The sequence below is a fragment of the Hyaena hyaena genome, unplaced genomic scaffold (assembly GCF_003009895.1).
Source record: "Hyaena hyaena isolate Hyena2069 unplaced genomic scaffold, ASM300989v1 scaffold_968, whole genome shotgun sequence".
In the NCBI taxonomy this organism is placed as follows: domain Eukaryota; kingdom Metazoa; phylum Chordata; class Mammalia; order Carnivora; family Hyaenidae; genus Hyaena; species Hyaena hyaena.
In genome coordinates, this window is record NW_024081602.1 from 299,915 (window position 1) to 316,796 (window position 16,882).

The 16,882-nt window shown below is 52.5% G+C and overlaps 1 protein-coding gene across 1 annotated transcript in view; it reads left to right on the forward strand.

Moving 5' to 3' along the window:
- RXRG (retinoid X receptor gamma) overlaps nucleotides 1-7,054 on the forward strand; it is a 45,381-nt gene extending 38,327 nt beyond the window's left edge. The window contains exons 9-10 of the mRNA XM_039221247.1: nucleotides 1,097-1,202; nucleotides 6,907-7,054. Of these exons, the coding sequence (XP_039077178.1) occupies nucleotides 1,097-1,202; nucleotides 6,907-7,054 (254 nt within the window). The remainder of the gene's footprint in view (nucleotides 1-1,096; nucleotides 1,203-6,906) is intronic.
- The last annotated feature ends 9,828 nt before the right edge of the window (nucleotides 7,055-16,882 follow it).

Sequence of the window (16,882 nt, forward strand, 5' to 3'; positions counted from 1 at the left end):
TTTAAATTAAGGGAAAAAAAATCTCAGGGGCGCCTGGGTGGCTCGGTAGGTTAAGCATCTGACTTCAGCTCAGGTCATGATCTCATGGTTTGTAGGTTCGAGCCCCGCGTCAGGCTCTGTGCTGACCGCTCAGAACCTGGAGCCTGCTTCTGATTTTGTGCCTCCCTGTCTCTCTGCCCCTCCCCTGCTGGTGCTTGCTGTCTCTGTCTCTCTCAAAAATAAACATTAAAAAAAACCTGTTACTTAAAAAGCATCTCAGGTGGATAGTAGACATCTAAGAGTAGCTGGCCAGGAAGCTAGTGTTCGTGAGTCTGGGATTCAAAGAAGTCAGGACTGGAGATGTGCATTCGAGAGCTGTCCGCCTCCACCGGGCACGTGAGGCTCTGAGACAGGTGTGAGCTCATGTAGCGGGTCGATAAAGTTGGGCAGAGAAGGGGACTGGGCAGAGATGGGCACTGGGGTATGCCCTCACATACCGGCAAGGGAGAAAAAAGAAGAGCCAGCAAAGGAGGCTGAGAAGGGCAGTGAGGGGCAGGGAGAGAAGCAGAGGAGTGATGTCCTGGTGGCCCAGGGAAGAAGAGCAATTCAAGAAGGAGGAAGGGATTAGCTTCATCACGTGCTGCTGGGGGTCAGAAAAGACGACCGGTCAGAATTACGTGGTAATTTATGCACAGGCTTCATCCCATGAATCAGGGATAGTTAGCTGATGCAGCCTGTGAGTGGATCTGACTTTTGTACGTCATCTCGTCCTTCAGTCTGTGCTGAGCACACGAGAGGCACTCAGTAAATGTGTGAATGTCGTCTTTCTAGAATGAGCGGATAAAGTAAAACTCTCCTCCTTGGAGTCAATAGTGGCTGCCTTTGGCTATGAATAGGGTTGTAAGCATTTGCTCCAGGAGTCTATTGGGTGGACTGGGCACAGAGAGGGAGTGCTGGGGGGCCCAGGGGACCAGCCTTGTGTCTTTCACTGTCGTTCCCCATCCAGTGTGTCCCTACTGACTCTTGGGGCAGAGGCCAGAGTGAACGGGGACAGCCTCTATGGAAGGGTGTCCACCCAAGATGTGTCACCAGAGGCTAAATCAGTCATCTTTTTCAGATGCCAAGGGCCTGTCCAACCCCTCGGAGGTAGAGACCCTGCGAGAGAAGGTTTATGCCACCCTCGAGGCCTACACAAAGCAGAAGTATCCGGAGCAACCTGGCAGGTGAGAGAGCGCGCGAGGAATCTAATGGCCGCTGCGAGGCTTCCTGTTCGCCCTGCCTGTGTGGCATCATGCAGCAGGTGCCATCTAGGGTTTTCAGATGGCCTTTCGTCTTTCTAACAAGCCGAAAGCTGCTTCAACATTTCTCCGTTCACCAATCCCCGCTGCAGTGTTAGAGCCTGAAGCAGTGCCTGGCACATAGTGTAGAGGTGTAAATGTTGCCTGAACCAGCATCTGCACACGTGAAGGTGGGTCTCATTATCTCCAGTTTCTTTTTTTTTTTTTTAATTTCTTTTTTTTTAATGTTTTTTATTTATTTCTAGGAGAGAGAGAGATAGCGTGAGCAGGGGAGGGTCAGAGAGAGAGGGAGTCACAGACTGAAACAGGCTCCAGGCTCCGAGCTGGCAGTCAGCACAGAGCCCGACGCGGGGCTCGAACCCACGAACCGCGAGATCATGACCCGAGCGAAAGTCGGACGCTTAACCGACTAAGCCACCCAGGTGCCCCTCATTATCTCCAGTTTCTAACGAGGCCCCAGGGCTCAGAAAGGGTAAGGCCCTTGGCCAGGATCACAGAGCTGGTGTGCAGTGGGGCTGGGAGGTGACTCACGTCTGTCTGACTTTCAAAGAGCCTGTGCTTTCCAGGGCTACTGCCTGGCTCTCTGCTCAGCCCCCCATGGGAGCCCCTGCGGTAGAAGGTGCAGACAGAGCGTGGCAGCCAGGAGACGTGACCGCTGTCTCCCACAGCCATCTGGGTGGCACATGGCAAGGTGCTGGCTGGCTCTGGCTCTGGGACAATGAGGAGGACATTGGTCAGAAGATCTCTGAGGCCATGATCCAGTTTAGGGATTCCTGAGTTGTTAAAAAAAAGACTTTTCTCAAATGTTTCTGCCAAAGCACAGCTAAACAAAAGTTTTCCTCCTCGGCTAACTCTAATTAATTTTTTAAGTAATTTGTTTATGTTTATTTATTTATTTATTTTTAGAGAGAGAGCAAGCTGGGGAGGGGCAGAGGAGGGGAGGGGAGAGAGAGAATCCCTAGCAGGCTCTACACTATCAGTGCAGAGCCTGATGCAGGGCTTGAACTCATGAACCGTGAAATGAGATCATGACCAGAGCCAAAACCAAGAGTTGGATGCTTAACCAACAGAGCCCCTGCCCCCCGCCCCCAGGCTCCCCCTGCTAACTCTAGGTAAATAGGGAGAATGCAATCCTAGGATCCCACAGAAAACCAAAAATAAAACCAACGAAGCTGCCTTAAAGACATTAGTTTTGTTTTTAGGATTAATACTATGTGCTCTGGGGGCGCCTGGGTGGCTTCATCGGTTGAGCGTCTGACTTTCGCTTAGGTCATGATCTCGCGGTTCATGGGTTCGGGCCCCACGTCGGGCTCTGTGCTGACTGCCAGCTTAGAGCCTGGAGCCTGTTTCAGTCTGTGACTCCCTCTCTCTCTGACCCTCCCCTGCTCACACTGTCTCTCTCTCTCCTAGAAAAAAAAATACTATGTGCTCTGAAGTCTCACTCATGACTTTTGTTCCTCTGTGAAGTCTCATTTCTGTTTAAGCTGCTTTTTATCCGTGGCTCTGAATAACTCCCAGTGGGTGGCTTCACCCCTTCAGGAGGACACATACGCAGGCCTTGGGTAGTCTGGAGCCTAAGCTGGGATAAGAGACCTCCCGACTTCAGTAATTGAACATGACAGAAATGTATTTTTTGCTCACCTGTGGGCCCTCGGTGGGCGGTCCGTTCAGAGAGGTAGCTCTCTTCCACATCGCCGCTCGGGGATCCATCTCCTTCCTTCTCGGGGCTCCACCATGTCCCAGAGCCACACTGGGTTTGCATCCAGATGATGGAAGGGGAAAGAAGTGGAGGAACACAAGGTGAGGCTGCCTGGGCCGACCTCGCCCTGGAAAGGTCCTCCAGTCCTTCACGCACTTCGATGGGCTGCGACTTAGTCACATGGCCCGGGAGCCAGCTGGAGAATGGAGGCAGCTGTAGGTGGAGGAAGAAGGGGAGAATGGATTTCGGGGGACACCTGGCAATCTCACCTCTACTTGCAATCAGTGAGATTAAAGAACTTTACCCAGCAAGCCGGGCTGGCTGCCGGCATCAGCTCAGCCCTGGCCGCCGGGAGCTAACGGAATGCTGATTTCTACCGAATCTCCTGGCTCAAAGGCAACACTGAGCATGTTGTTTTTGGGCCCCTGTTGCGTGCAGGGTGTTAGGAATAAGAAGGCTCATGCTCATCCTTTTCATAGAATTGGCTCTAGGTCCATTGTTTACCTCTTAAGACAAACGAAACTGATCTTTTTTTTCTTTTTTTCTTATTGCAAAAGCAGATCATGCCTCTGTGGGAAATAAGGAAAGTATTTAAGAATTAAAGTAGGTAATAGAATTAATTGATCATACGTTCTGGGGGTATATATTTTTCCCGAATTTTCACGCACCAGTGCACGTGCACAGAGAAATGTGTTTGCAGACATGAAATCGTACAGTTAGGGGTGTTTTCCTCTCTTAGCTATTGTATCAGATACTGAAAAGTACAGAATTATCATTTTCAGTGATTCTGTAATGTTTCAGAGGTTGGACGGGTCTTAAGGGATTTAGCCATTGTCCCGTGGAACGTTTAGGTTGTTTCTGCTGAATTTTGCTTTAAAAACTTTGGAACTTGCCCGTTTTCCTAGGAGCGGGACTATCTGGGGTTCTGGCTGCCTCCCCCTTAGCCGGACGGGGGAGGGACCCGGGAGTGTGGGGCGGGGGGTGTAGAGGCGGGACCCCCTCTTGTCCCTGGGGTGTGTCCAGCACAGCCTGGACCGAGGGGGACCGCCCTGAGGCTGAGCAGGTGCATGGGGGGTGATCACTTGGCCAGGGCAGGTAGGTAAGCGTGCCGAAGGCTGGTCACCTCCGCTTTGCAGAAACTGGTGGCGGGAGGTGCAGGCGCAGCCGGCCAGACACTGTCCGCGGTGGTGAGCTGCCACCCCATGGAAACTCTTCAGAAGGGCACCCTGCTCCAGCGAAGCAGAGGTCACAGCTCAGGAGGATGCAGGCACGTGGTCTCTCACGTGCGGCAGGTGCCTGGACAGCTGTGGGTGCGGAGCACGTGAGTGAGGCCCGCGGGGACTGTCCCCAGGGGCGTGGCTCTTCATGGGCGTGTTGGTTTCCACAGTCCCCAGCTCAGTCCCTAGGTCAGGGGCAGTCAGCGAAGACAGCAGTCCCCTAGGGAATTTAGCATTTTGTGGGGTATAAATCTTTAGAGTGAACACTACGTTTTCAGAGTTCTATCTCGGCCGTTGTACTTTACAGAGAAGCCATCCCCTTCGCCTAACTCCACAAATGCCTTTCCTGGTAAGAGTCAGGACCAGGAGCTCAGCCTTTACCTAAATGCCTCTTCCTGCTTGGGGACACTCTGCAGATACACTCTGAGGTTTTATAATCAAAAGTTTCTGAAGGGTTGTGTTGGCCGGGGTATAGACTTTAATTTTTCTTAAAAAAAATTTTTTTTTTATCATTTATTTATTTCTGGAAGACAGAGAGAGACAGAGCAGAATGGGGGAGAGGCAGAGAGAGAGGGAGACACAGAATCAGAAGCAGGCTCCAGGCTCCCAGCTGTCAGCACAGAGCCCAACGCGGGGCTCGAACCTATAAACCCTGAGATCATGACCTGAGCCGAAGTCGGACGCTTAACCGACTGAGCCACCCAGGCGCCCCAGAACCTTTAATTTTTCTAGGTAAAGAAGTAATCCCTACCTTTTTAGCTGGTGCCATTTTATTTTTCTTATATTGCCCCATTTCTTTAAAACTTCATGGGGCGTGAATATAGAATATAGAAACATACACATTCTCCAGGAGCGTTAAAATTCTGACTTGAAAGTCCCTCGTGAACTGATGTTGTGACGCCAGTGAAGAGCCAGCCTGACCCAGAGTCTCTGATTTCGGGCCAGAGGGACTGATAGGATTTCGCCCTTGTTCTTTTATTGGAAGTCATGAGTTACTGGATTTCCGGTTGGTATTAAACATTAAAAATAAACTTTATCGTCAAAAAAGGATTTTGAGAGATGGAGAAAGGCCACCGAGGCGGGCTGGAAACCAGCAAATCGAGGGGCCTAAGGAGGACGTGCAAGTGTGAGGCTCGCTTTCACACACTGGCCTCTCTTCCTGCGGTGAGCCTCACAGCCAAGGTCCTTCGCACAGGAGTGTGCAGGAGAGCATGCACGCACATATGTGTGTGCACACACGCCTGTGAGAGAGTGCGTGTGTGTGCGGGTATGTGAGAGTGAAGGGGGATGTGTGAGTATATGTAGGTGTGTGTGCGTGTGCACAAGCTCATGTGAGGGTAAGAGCGGGAGTGTGTGCACATACACTCACGTGTGAGGCCTGTGTGTGTATGTGTGTGAAACATGTGAAGCAGGAGTGGCGAGTGTGTATGGGAGTGTGTGCGTGCATGTGCACACACCCGTGTGAGAATGTGTGTATGTGTTTATGTGTGCACACGCGTGTATGTGTGACATGTGTGAAGCAGGAGTGGCGAGTGTGTATGAGGGTGTGTAAGTGTGTGCGTGTGCACACACCCGTGTGAGAATGTGTGTATGTGTTGTGTGCACACCCGTGTATGTGTGACATGTGTGAAGCCGGTGTGGGTGAGTGCGTATGAGGATGTGTGTGTGCACGTGCACACACCCGTGAGAGAATGTGTGAGTGTGTATATGGAACATGTGTCGGGCACGAGTGTGCGGGTGTGCACGTGAGTGTGTGTGCATGTGTGACAGTAGTGGGGTTGCGTGCACACACAACTGTGGGAGTGTGTGGGTGTGTCTGCACACGTGTGCGTCAGGGGCAGAGACCAGTGTATTCGACCCTCACTCTCCTCCATCCAGGGAAGCACATCCTGGCGTCGGTAACTGCTTGCGAACTGGTAACAAGCCGCGCTAACTGGGCGGACTGTGGTGGGGGGGGTGGGGGGATGAGAGGAGGGGCGGAGTCGCCCCGCCCACGCTCTCCTCGTGTTCCAGAGCCTCCCGGGAGGCCTGGCGCACAGTAGGTGCGCACCGCGTGGTGACGTGCGCACGAGTGGTGACGTGCGCACCGCGGGTCAGCACATCCGTGCCCCCCGCTCCGGTCTCGGCGATTCGCAGGCAGTTGTCGGGCGGGGACGTAAGGACCCCCGCTAGTTGGTGGGCGAGGAGCCCGCACCACCAGGACCGGCTCTGCCACCGGCCCGCGTGCAGGAGGGACAGCCGGCCACCCTGGGACGTGGGCACAGAATTCACAACATTCTCAAGAGGCCACGGGGGGGGGGGGTCAGCTTCCCCTTTAAAATGTCCAATGAGGGGCGCCTGGGGGGCTCGGTCGGTTAAGCGTCTGACTTCGGCTCAGGCCATGATCTCGCGGTCCGTGGGTTCGAGCCCCGCGTCGGGCTCTGTGCCGACAGCCCGGAGCCTGGGGCTGCTTCGGACTCTGTGTCTCCCTCTCTCCGCCCCTCCCCTGCTTGTGCTCTATTTCTCTCTCTAAATAAAAAAACATTTAACAGAAACGAAAAAGCCCATCGCGGAAGCTTCCAGGAGCGTGTGTAGCCGCCTCAGCACCCCTCCCGGGCCCCCTCTCCTGTGCAGGCTGGTCTGGGAGACCAGACGAGCTGCCTGGCGCCTCGGCTGCCCCATCGCCCCCCGCCCCGCCCCCCCGACGCCCATCTGCCGACCCCTCCCCCCGCAGGTTCGCCAAGCTGCTGCTGCGCCTCCCAGCCCTGCGCTCCATCGGCCTCAAGTGCTTGGAGCACCTGTTCTTCTTCAAGCTCATCGGGGACACGCCCATCGACACCTTCCTCATGGAGATGCTGGAGACCCCGCTGCAGATCACCTGAGCGCCCGCCTCACCAACCCGGGACTACCCCTGGGCGGGTGTGCGTGCCCCCTCCCCCCGTCCCCACCCTGCACACGCTCCTCCGCCTCCCGCCCCGCCCCCTCCCGTTCCCAAAATGTGATGCTTACAATAAAGAAACCTTTCTACACGCGCGACTTTTATAGGTGGTTTTGTACAGGTGTTAAAGGAAACCCTTCTTTGCAATCCGAGGGGCTGGGGATCTTTCTGGAAGTTCTTGGAGAAACTCGCCAAGCCTCTGTACATATAATTGGTTTAAATTATTTTTTCACTTGCCGTGGAAAGCAAACGAGCGAATAATAAAATAATATATATGATGTTGGCATCGCCTGGAGCACGGGCTGTGTTATTGTGCTGGGGGTGGGGGCTGTCTCAGCTGCGGGAAGAACGTTGTTGGGGGGCCGGGGCTGAGGATTGGGGGCGTCCTGAGACAGTCAATCCCACAGTTAGGCAGCCTGAGCAAAGCTGTGCACGGCCACCGTAGACTCAGCACAGCCCCTGGCGACAGCGGGAGGAAGCATTGTCTGAGCGTCAGCTGGTTTGGTTTTTATCTTCTTCCTCCTAAGGACAATGAGTACAAACAGCCCCGTCCTGTTCAGGAGCAAGTGAGCGTTAAGGCCAAGAGAAGATGTTCTCCTGATGGAGGAAGGTTCTTGGATCCTGGGCGCTGACGGGAGGTAGTAACAAAGAAAAGGAATTTTCTGTTGTTCGCTGGCAACATTAGCAACAGGACCAGAGCACATCTAATTTGTTTTCCATCATTAGCTGACCCTACATAGCCTGTTCTTAAAAGGGAAAGAGAAAATCTCTCCCAGCATCTAGCCTATGATTTCTTCATGGTCCTAGGGTCCCAACTGTCTCCTGGACAGGGAGCTCCTTGATGGCAGAGGCTATGTCTGATACCACAGCTAGGCTCTCTCTCTCTCTCTCTCTCTCTCTCTCTCTCTCTCTCTCTATATATATATATATATATATATATGTCACCTTCCTGCCATCTGGAGGACTAGGACTTAATGGATACACAAATCTATGCTATGCTTTACATGACACCTGCTAAGGGTTGTATGGTGTACAACATGAACAACTGCACATGGCAGGCCTACTTACCTTCTCTGTACACTAGAAACTGACCCAGGGCCTTGCACACAGCAGACACATAGTAAATGTGTGTTATTGAATTGGGGTCCATGTAACTGGAAAGAACTTCCTAACGGGCACTGTGGGTGATAGCTGCCTCATTCCCCATCAACTTGTCCTCCCAGAAGACCCTAGGGCTAACTGTCCAGTCCAAAGACATCCATCAGTGGTCATACAATTTTGAAAAATTAGCTTTGTTTATTCCTGGGGAAAGTTTAGGGATCCCGTATCCCTGGACATTAAGCAATGGAATTAAAATCTTAACTATGCTGTGCTTTCCCCCGCTTTTCTTTTTTATCTACATTATCTGTGAAGCATGATGAAAATGACTGGGGTTGTGGGGAGACTAAGATTTAACTGTAGGCTCCCTGACCCCCCGCTTCGGCCAGCATAGCTCACTGGAGACGTTCAGCGGCGTGTGCCTTCCGGGGGAACTCACCGTGGCCGCCATTCATGGTCCACCATTCATGGTGCCGCGTCGTCTTCATCTTTGATTTTTTCCGCAAAGGACCCTGGCTGTTGCCTGGAGCAGAGCACAGCCTGATGAGGGCCCAGTGGGGTGTCACGCACATGCCGGGCAGTGTCTCTCTGAACTGCCGCCACAGACATTGAACTTGGCCAGAGATGAGTAGGTGTCTCTTCCCAGGCTGGCTCCATGACATGTGGGGCCTCGAAGGCCACCTCCTTCCTGACCCCAGCCCCCTCACACTCCAAGATGTGCAGCTGAGTGGATGTTCGATCTTCCTTAAGGCTCGGGAGCCGCAAGAGGCGTCCCCAGAGAGAAACCTCTCCTGCCTCCACTTACCTCACCGAGCAGAGGGGTCCCCATTGAGCCATCAGTGCCCACTAGTGTTTCCCGAGCGCCGCACCCCAGGCTGATGACACAGGTAACAAAATCAAGGGACTGAAGGTTTAGCGGTGTCTGAAGGGATTGTCACAACGGGGGAGGCCTTGTGGGTAGAGGCCTCCGTGGGCACAGGCCAGCATCCCTGAAACAAAGAGGCCTCTGGCCCCGAACGTCCACAGGGCCGAGACTAAGAAACTCTGCTCTAAAGCTTCACTAATGGATCAGAAACTCAAATGGCTCTTTCCTGTTGTTTCAGAATTTTGGCTAAAGCCCCAGGGTGAGGCCAGGAAGCTCCCGCGTGTTTGTTCTAGAAGAGTTACGAGATGCACCCACACGACCTTATGAAGATAGGAGAACTGATTCTGTCACTTTTACCTTATATTTCTCCTTGAGTCCATATTCACAGAAGACCGACATTCAAGAGGGACGTTCCTGAGAAGGAGGGGTACCTGGGGGGCAGTGCTGTGGCTTTCACCCTCTCCTCTGGGTCGAGGGGGCCACCCCCTTTCCCAACTCGAATGAGGAGCACAAAAGATCCCTCCCTGGGCCTGGACCTCTAGGAAGGGGGTACTTACAGGAAGGGAGGCCGCCCCCTCCTCCAGACTGGCTGCTTGGAAAGTGCCAGAAAGAGCAGGTCGCCCTGATGGGAGTGAGCGACTCGGGGATACTTGCGAGCGTAGAGGCCGAAGCCTTCCTCTTGACGGGAGGGCTCAGGAATCCACCTTGAGGGTGACATAGCACAACGGAGAGGGGGCAGCGGTTCGCACTCCCCCCCCTGCACTTGGTCTGGTCGGGATGTGGCATCTTCCGTGAGCCAAATTAATACTCTGCGAGGTAGTTGTGCTTAGAATATCCCGAAGGCGCCAAGGTCAAGAGAACACCTGTCAAGGCAAAGGGGGGGGGGGGGAGCAGCCGCAAGAGGTTGAGCTATTGTGGGCAGTGACTAAGGGGTCAGAGGGGAAGCTACGAAAGCTTCTATAAGACTTTTGCTGCGATGCTATTTTCCTTGGGAAGCCCTGTTTTACATTCGTCTTCAGAGGGGCTTCAGAGCCCACCTGGGAACAACGATCTCACGGTCCTGCCTTAAAAGCTCCTCTAGTAACAAGGACAGGAGCTACCAGGTGACCCAGATTCACAGCCCACCCCCACCTACCCCCAAACCTCCTGGGCTCGCAACTTTCACACCCACCTCCCCAGCTTTATTCCATCTCTTTAGTAGATGAGGCTCCGAACGATTCTTGGCTGTTTCCACAAATGAAATCTACCCCCGAGGGTGAGAATTTGCCACGGCCACTGCTGTAATCCCAAAGACCGGGGTTCAGCCTCTGAAGGGTCCTTCCCCCCAAATGATCTCAGGGCTTCAGGCAATAAACCAGTAATGTCTTTCCCCCTTGGAGGAAGATTGGGGGTTCCTCCCCCCATGGGATGAATTTACGGCGACACCGGGAGGGACTGAGTGGCCGGTGCCGTGGAAAGCACGCCCCTCCCCCGGAGGCCAGCCTGCAGGGTGGCTCTGGGGACCCAGCCTCTGCAGGTTTGAAGGAGAGGACTGGGTCACCAACCTTCCCACCCGGGGAAGGGCAGCCTTCGCCCCGTTCCGTGGGGGAAACAAACAAACTCCACGGAAATGTGTCCCGACCACACTGAAGTGGGGGTGGGGGTGGAGGTGGGGGAGGGGCCAGGCCCCCAGGGGCAGCCCCCTCGCGGTCCCTGCAGCTGCTGGGACGCTTTCGACCCGCCCGGCCCCAGCGGGAAGCTTGGTGCCAGGATTGTGAGGCGCGGGCGCCCCCTGCTGCCAGCTCGGAGCATCACACCTTCCTGGGAGCGCGGAGGCCAGGGAGTCTGGTACGGATGGAATTTTCAAAATGGAAAAAAAAAAAAAAAAAAGGAAGAAGAGTTTGAAAAATGAGACTCAAATAGACTCAGAAGGTCAAATATGCCCCCAGGCAGATACTCGGTGGCGCTTTGCGTTTCTGGAGATATGGGCTAACAGGAGGAATCTCAGAGGACAGCATGGAGAACTCATGGGCGAAAGGCTTAGAGGCAGCAGCGGGTCTAAGCCGGGAAGGACCACCTCTCTCGAAGCTGCCAGTCCCTCACTAGCTACACACTAGCTAGATGACACCTGCCACTGGCCCGTCACCAACATCACACAGGCGGCCGAAGGGTGACTAACGCCCCAGCAGGGTGGTTCAGAGCCGTCACCACCAGGTGTGACGGCAGATTCTCCCTGGGCGGTGCTGCCCGTTAGCCTGCTTTCTCAGAGGCACAGCGGGGCCTTGTGAGAGCGCCTGCCTGTGCAGTTTCAACGGGACCGGGTTTCAGGGAAATGTTCCGTTCTTCTTTGCTTGTAAAGGCTGTGAGCCAGTTGCACTGAGGCTATGAGCCAGTTGCACTGCAAACTGTAAAAGTGCTGGGTCAGCCCTTCCCGAGTTCATAGAGCCAGATACGGCGTTCACAGCAGGTGAGGTCGCCGCACACTTGTTACCTGGTGGAAAGAGTAGAGGAAGAGGAGTCAGGGGCCTGGGGTCCTCTGCTGGTTATGCAAAGGCACCTCGTCTGACCCTGGACAGGTCCCTGGGCTCCTCAGGGCTCCAAAGCCCTGTCAGCAAAGTCAAAGGTGCTGACTACATGATCTGAGTTCCCCTCCACCTCACTGAGTCGGTTGTGTCATTTAGAAATTGATTGATACCCGATTCCATGACCTTCCGCACGCTGGGACACCCTGACCGCGCAGTACTGATTCCAGAGAAAACCCCGAAAGATCCTATTCCTTAGAAAACTCAGAATCTGAAGGGCAAAACAGGTTAATCGTTGTTAAAGTATCAGCTGAGCAGTTGCTATGGGTTTAGAGTTCTGTTAAATGACAGAGATGGGAAGTTCCGGGGAGAGACCTGACCATCCAAGGCATCTCTTTGGCTTATTTTTTCCCCCTTTATTTTCTCTCTCAGATCAAAATCTTCCCCAAAGTACCCACTTCTCATGTATTTCTAGTAGGTCCTTGAAAATCCACCTTCCGTTTGTTGATTTCCACAGATGACAGCCGTGAGAATTCCGTAGTACTCTTTTCTGCGGGTTAAAAATGTACATGAGTCATTTTTTTGGCGCTCAGTCTCCCCTTGAGTCACTCTTCTTTGTTTCACTCTGTGCTCTGCTTTGAGGTCCTTTGGTGATGCTCTCGGTAATTCCGGCTGGCTCCTCCTGACTGCGGCCCGTGTTGCCACACACTTCTCAGCGACCTCCCGCTCTTTACCGGGATGGGCACTCTCGCCTGAGTCTCCTTGCTTAACATGCAGGGCATTTTCTGGGGCATCAGCAGGGTAGAGGGTTTGCCTAGATTGTAATCACTTACCCAAGTCGCTAACATGACCACACGGCTCCTTGAGACGTTTGCAGCAATATAGCCCAGCCACACTTGAGGGGCCCATTTCTACCTGTCTGTCGTTCCTGGCATTTGCTATATTCAAGTGATCACCTCTGTGTGCTGCACCTTGAGTGAGACTTTTCTCTGATCAGTGTAGACGTTGGGCTCCTCTCACTGTCTTCATTAGCCTTTCAGATTTCCTATTCCATGAGTTTCCTCTTCATAGTGTTCTAAGGGACTTGACCACACCCTTTAGTGACCTGAAACCCCACAACGCTCCCCAAATTTATTTGTTTTCTTTCTTGCAGGAAACCAATGGGCTCAACACATTGTTCCTGTTCTGTCTCCACTCAAATAAATCACGACACGATTGACAGGCAACTTCCGCAGAAAGATACGTTTCACACCTCGGCAACAATTAGAATACGGACTGCGTCATGTGTGCGTACGTCGTATGAGAAGTTTTGGGTCAAAACTTGGACTGGCTTGCCATTCAGCACGGCTGCTGGAAAACACAGCTGAGTCTGCTTGACTGAGGAGCCTCCAATGATCAGTGGGATTCTGACTGATCGTTATCACTGTCAGTCATGTCTACACCGAGGGGTGTGTTGGGATTACCATCTCTCACCTTCTGAAGCAGCCGCACAGACACAGGAAAGCCCCCTGAAGACTGTTTGGGGACAGGGTCCAGTTTGGCTCGGATATAGGAAAACAGAAATCTCAAGAAGAGAACACTGAAACGCACATGGTGGATCTGAAAGTTGTGTGATAGTATGTTGAGGAGAGTAAGCAGGGGACTGGATTACAGTCTGGAAGAGTGCTGAAGTTTCCACTGTGTCGCTTTTCTTAATTAAAAATTAGGCTTGGCCCCTAATAAAAGGGGTTGTTGCCCTTTCTTTTTTAACGTTTATTTATTTTTGAGAGAGAAAGCACACAAGTAGGGGAGGGCCAGAGAGAAAGAGAGAGGGAGACACAGAATCCGAAGCAGCTCCAGGCTCTGAGCTGTCAGCACAGAGCCCGATGCGGGGCTTGAACCCATGAACCATGAGATCATGACATGAGCTGAAGTCACACGCTTAACCGACTGAGCCCCCCGGGTGCCCTGGTTTGTTGCCCTTTTTTAGGGAAATGCCTAACATATACGTCCTTCTTTGTCTTTCTTTCTTTCTTTTTATTTATTTAAAAAAATTTTTTAAAATATGTATTTATTTTTGAGAGAGAGAGACAGAATGCAAGCAGGGAAGGAACAGATAGAGAGGGAGACAAAGAATCAGAAATAGGCTCCCGGCTCTGAGCTGTCAGCATAGAGCTCAACACGGGGCTCGAACTCATGAACCACAAGATCATGACCTGAGCCCAAGTTGGACGCTCAACCGACTGAGCCACCCAGGCGCCCCTCTTTGTCTTTCTTTCTATTGGATTGCTTGACTTCCTGGTACCGATTGGCAGGAGTTTCTTCAATATTCTATACAACACATCTTTGAAAGCTAGAGATGTTGCAAGTAGCTTCTCCCAAGCTAAAACTGTTTATTGACTTGGACAGAATTTTCCTTGTGAAGTAGGAGTCGAACTCATTCCCCTGCACTGAGGTTTGCAATTCTGGAGACTTACTGGAGAAACGCCCTTCATCTCAGGGTCTCAGGGACATGTTCTTGTTCTAAAGTAGGCACAGATGCAACCTCGCAAGAGACTCAGGGTGCAAAGTGCCTGCTTCGTAAGCGAAAGACTTGGTTGGACAGGAGAAGGCGGTGTTTAGACACCTCTCTCCCCAAATGAAAGGTGCCCAGACCCACTATTCAGGAGGAGGGGCCTGAGAAGGGCACTTCTGTGGCCAGAGTGACCTTGCTCGCGAGTCCATCCCGTGGGTCCCGGGAGCACATGGCTCACTGCACTTGAACTCACTCAGGCCCAGGCAGCCATTTGGGACTTCACTGATCCACCTTTTGGGTCTCCCCTCCCCCTTGAGGGGAAAACATGGCTCAATGTCTGTTCTCCCCATTCTCCTCAGTCAGATCAGTCACTTCCTTTCCATGAGGAAAGGGTGGGAAGGGAAGCCCACTGGTGTCTTCAGTATTTGTGTTTCCAGTGAAGTAGCTGAAGTCTTTCATCCTGGATTGAGTTGGAAATGTGAGATCAGGCAGAGAGTAAAACAATTCCTTTCACCAGGCAATCTGAATAGCTTCATAGCATAGTTGAAGAGAACGAGGCTCAGAAAGGTTGAGTGACTTGTCCATGGTCACACAGCAAGTAATGGAGCCAGAATTCAAAACCAGTCGCTAGAGTCTGCTTGACTCTAGAGATAAGCTCTGAGTTTCTCCTCTGTTACCCCAAACTGGAGGATGGACTCTGACCTCTTCCGTGCTCTGTGTCTCTCAAATCGTAGCTGCCCAGGATATGGGACTCCAGTGGCCACCTCTCAGAGTGCCCTGATCACATTGCTGAGACCCCAGCCAGCAAGAAGGCTTATCTAGAGCTGCCAGTGAAATTGGGCCAGAGCATGGGCACCTTCCAAGCACCTGGTGCCTCCTTCCTGGATGCTTTTAGCCTTGAGCTCCTGTTCCAAAGAGGATTGATGCAAATAGCAGAGACCCAACACAAACCAACTTAAGCAAAGAGGGGAATGTATTGTCTTGCAAAACGGAGAGGTCTGAAGGCAGGACCCAGGCACCTGAACAGCACCTTCTGGATTCCTCAGGGCATCTCCGGGGCCTGCTTTTCTCCTCGTGAGTGCATTCCTGGCAAGCTTGACCAACGATGCCTATGGGGGGGGGGGGGGCTCTACATTGGCATCCTCGCCCACTCGTGCCCACGGCTGAAAGAGCAGACTTTCTCTCCCCGCCGTGTCCCAGCAGAAATCCTGGTGTTCACAGGCTCTACTCTGTCGGTATCGTGTTCCAGATACATCCCTGGGGACGATGGCAGGGACAGCAACACCAGAATCACATGGGCTGAGCGCATGAGGCGGCAGTTTCCTAAAATGAAATGAAACACGAAGCAGAGTCCCCCGAAGAAGTCGAAATGCAGGCTGGGAGGCAAAACAAGCAACATGTCCACACAACTGGCAAATTCCATACGCAGTCACTCGTGCGCATGTCTCCACTGCTACCTCCACTCAGCTTCCAGGAGACGGTCCTGCACGCACGCGGGGTGCCCGACACGGGTACATCCCTGCCCTTCATTCCCAGTGCACCTCTGTGGTGTGCGGACCACCATGACCCCAGTTTTAATGATGAGGATATCAGAGCTCTGGGAAGTTCTATAACTTATTCAAGGTCACATGGAGAGGAAGGGACGGAACCCAAGCGCAAACTCAGGAAACGCCTTGACTCAATCCACATGAGATTCATCACTGCACCTCCTGCCAATCCCAGAGTTCTTCCCAGGGAAGGAGGACTCCCTGCATTCTGCAGATAATAGAACATAAATCCCCCCTTCTCCCCTTTCCCCCCCCCAACCCTTGTAGAACAGAAGGCACAAATCCATACTTTCACTGCCTATGATCTCTTCGTAGAAATTCTGGATTTCCGCTCCCCTCACACACACTTCCTGCCTTGGCAGATGCTGACCACCCACACAAGAGGCTGCTGTTGTAAGGGGACAGCTGTTTGGGGATTGTCCACAGCCAGAGGGACACTTTTTTATTTGTTTTCAGCTGAAGAAAGATATATGCTCCCCCAAGTCACCCGGTTCCAAACTGGCTAAACCACTTTCGTTGAGACTTCCCCGAACAATTTCATCCCTAGGGTGGGAACAGAGCATGGAATGATTTGGAGCAAACGGACAATTTCTGGACGATTATGAGTGAGTGAAAACAGGAGGTTATAATGGATGCTGCTTCTCCACCCTTAACTCCGGCGTTTGTAAGCAGGAATTCTGTCCTTCAGATTTTGGTGGTAGAAATGTAATGCCGAGCAGTTGTCTGAAAGTACTTCTCAATGTTCAGTAATTAGAAACAGTGGCCCTGACTCAGAAGCCTATCCATCGGGGCACGGAGCACCCATGCCCATAAGAGAAAGAGGGACGTGGGGCGCCTGGGTGGCTCAGTCGGTTGGACCAACTCAGCTCAGGTCATGATCTCACGGTTCATAGGTTCAAGCCCTGCGTTCAGCTCTGTGATGACAGCTCAGAGCCTGGAGCCTGCTTTTGATTCTGTGTCTTCCGCTCCTTCTACCCCTCCCCTGCTCACGCTCTGTCTCTCTCTCATAAATAAATAGTTAAAAAGAAAAAAGAAAAAAAGAGAAGAGCTCTTATTGGAAATGTATAAAGATAAACACAGAACAGAAACGAACAACTGTGTCATATATATTTTAAGTGTGACTTGTATTTCTCCTTTTAAAACTGCGATGTCAGATAACTAACATAAAGAAGATTCTCTAAGAGGAGTGGACTGGGATGCAAGATGAACATTTCTCGGTAATGACAAGAAGCCAGAACCTCATAACGGGGGGGGGGGGGGGGGGGGG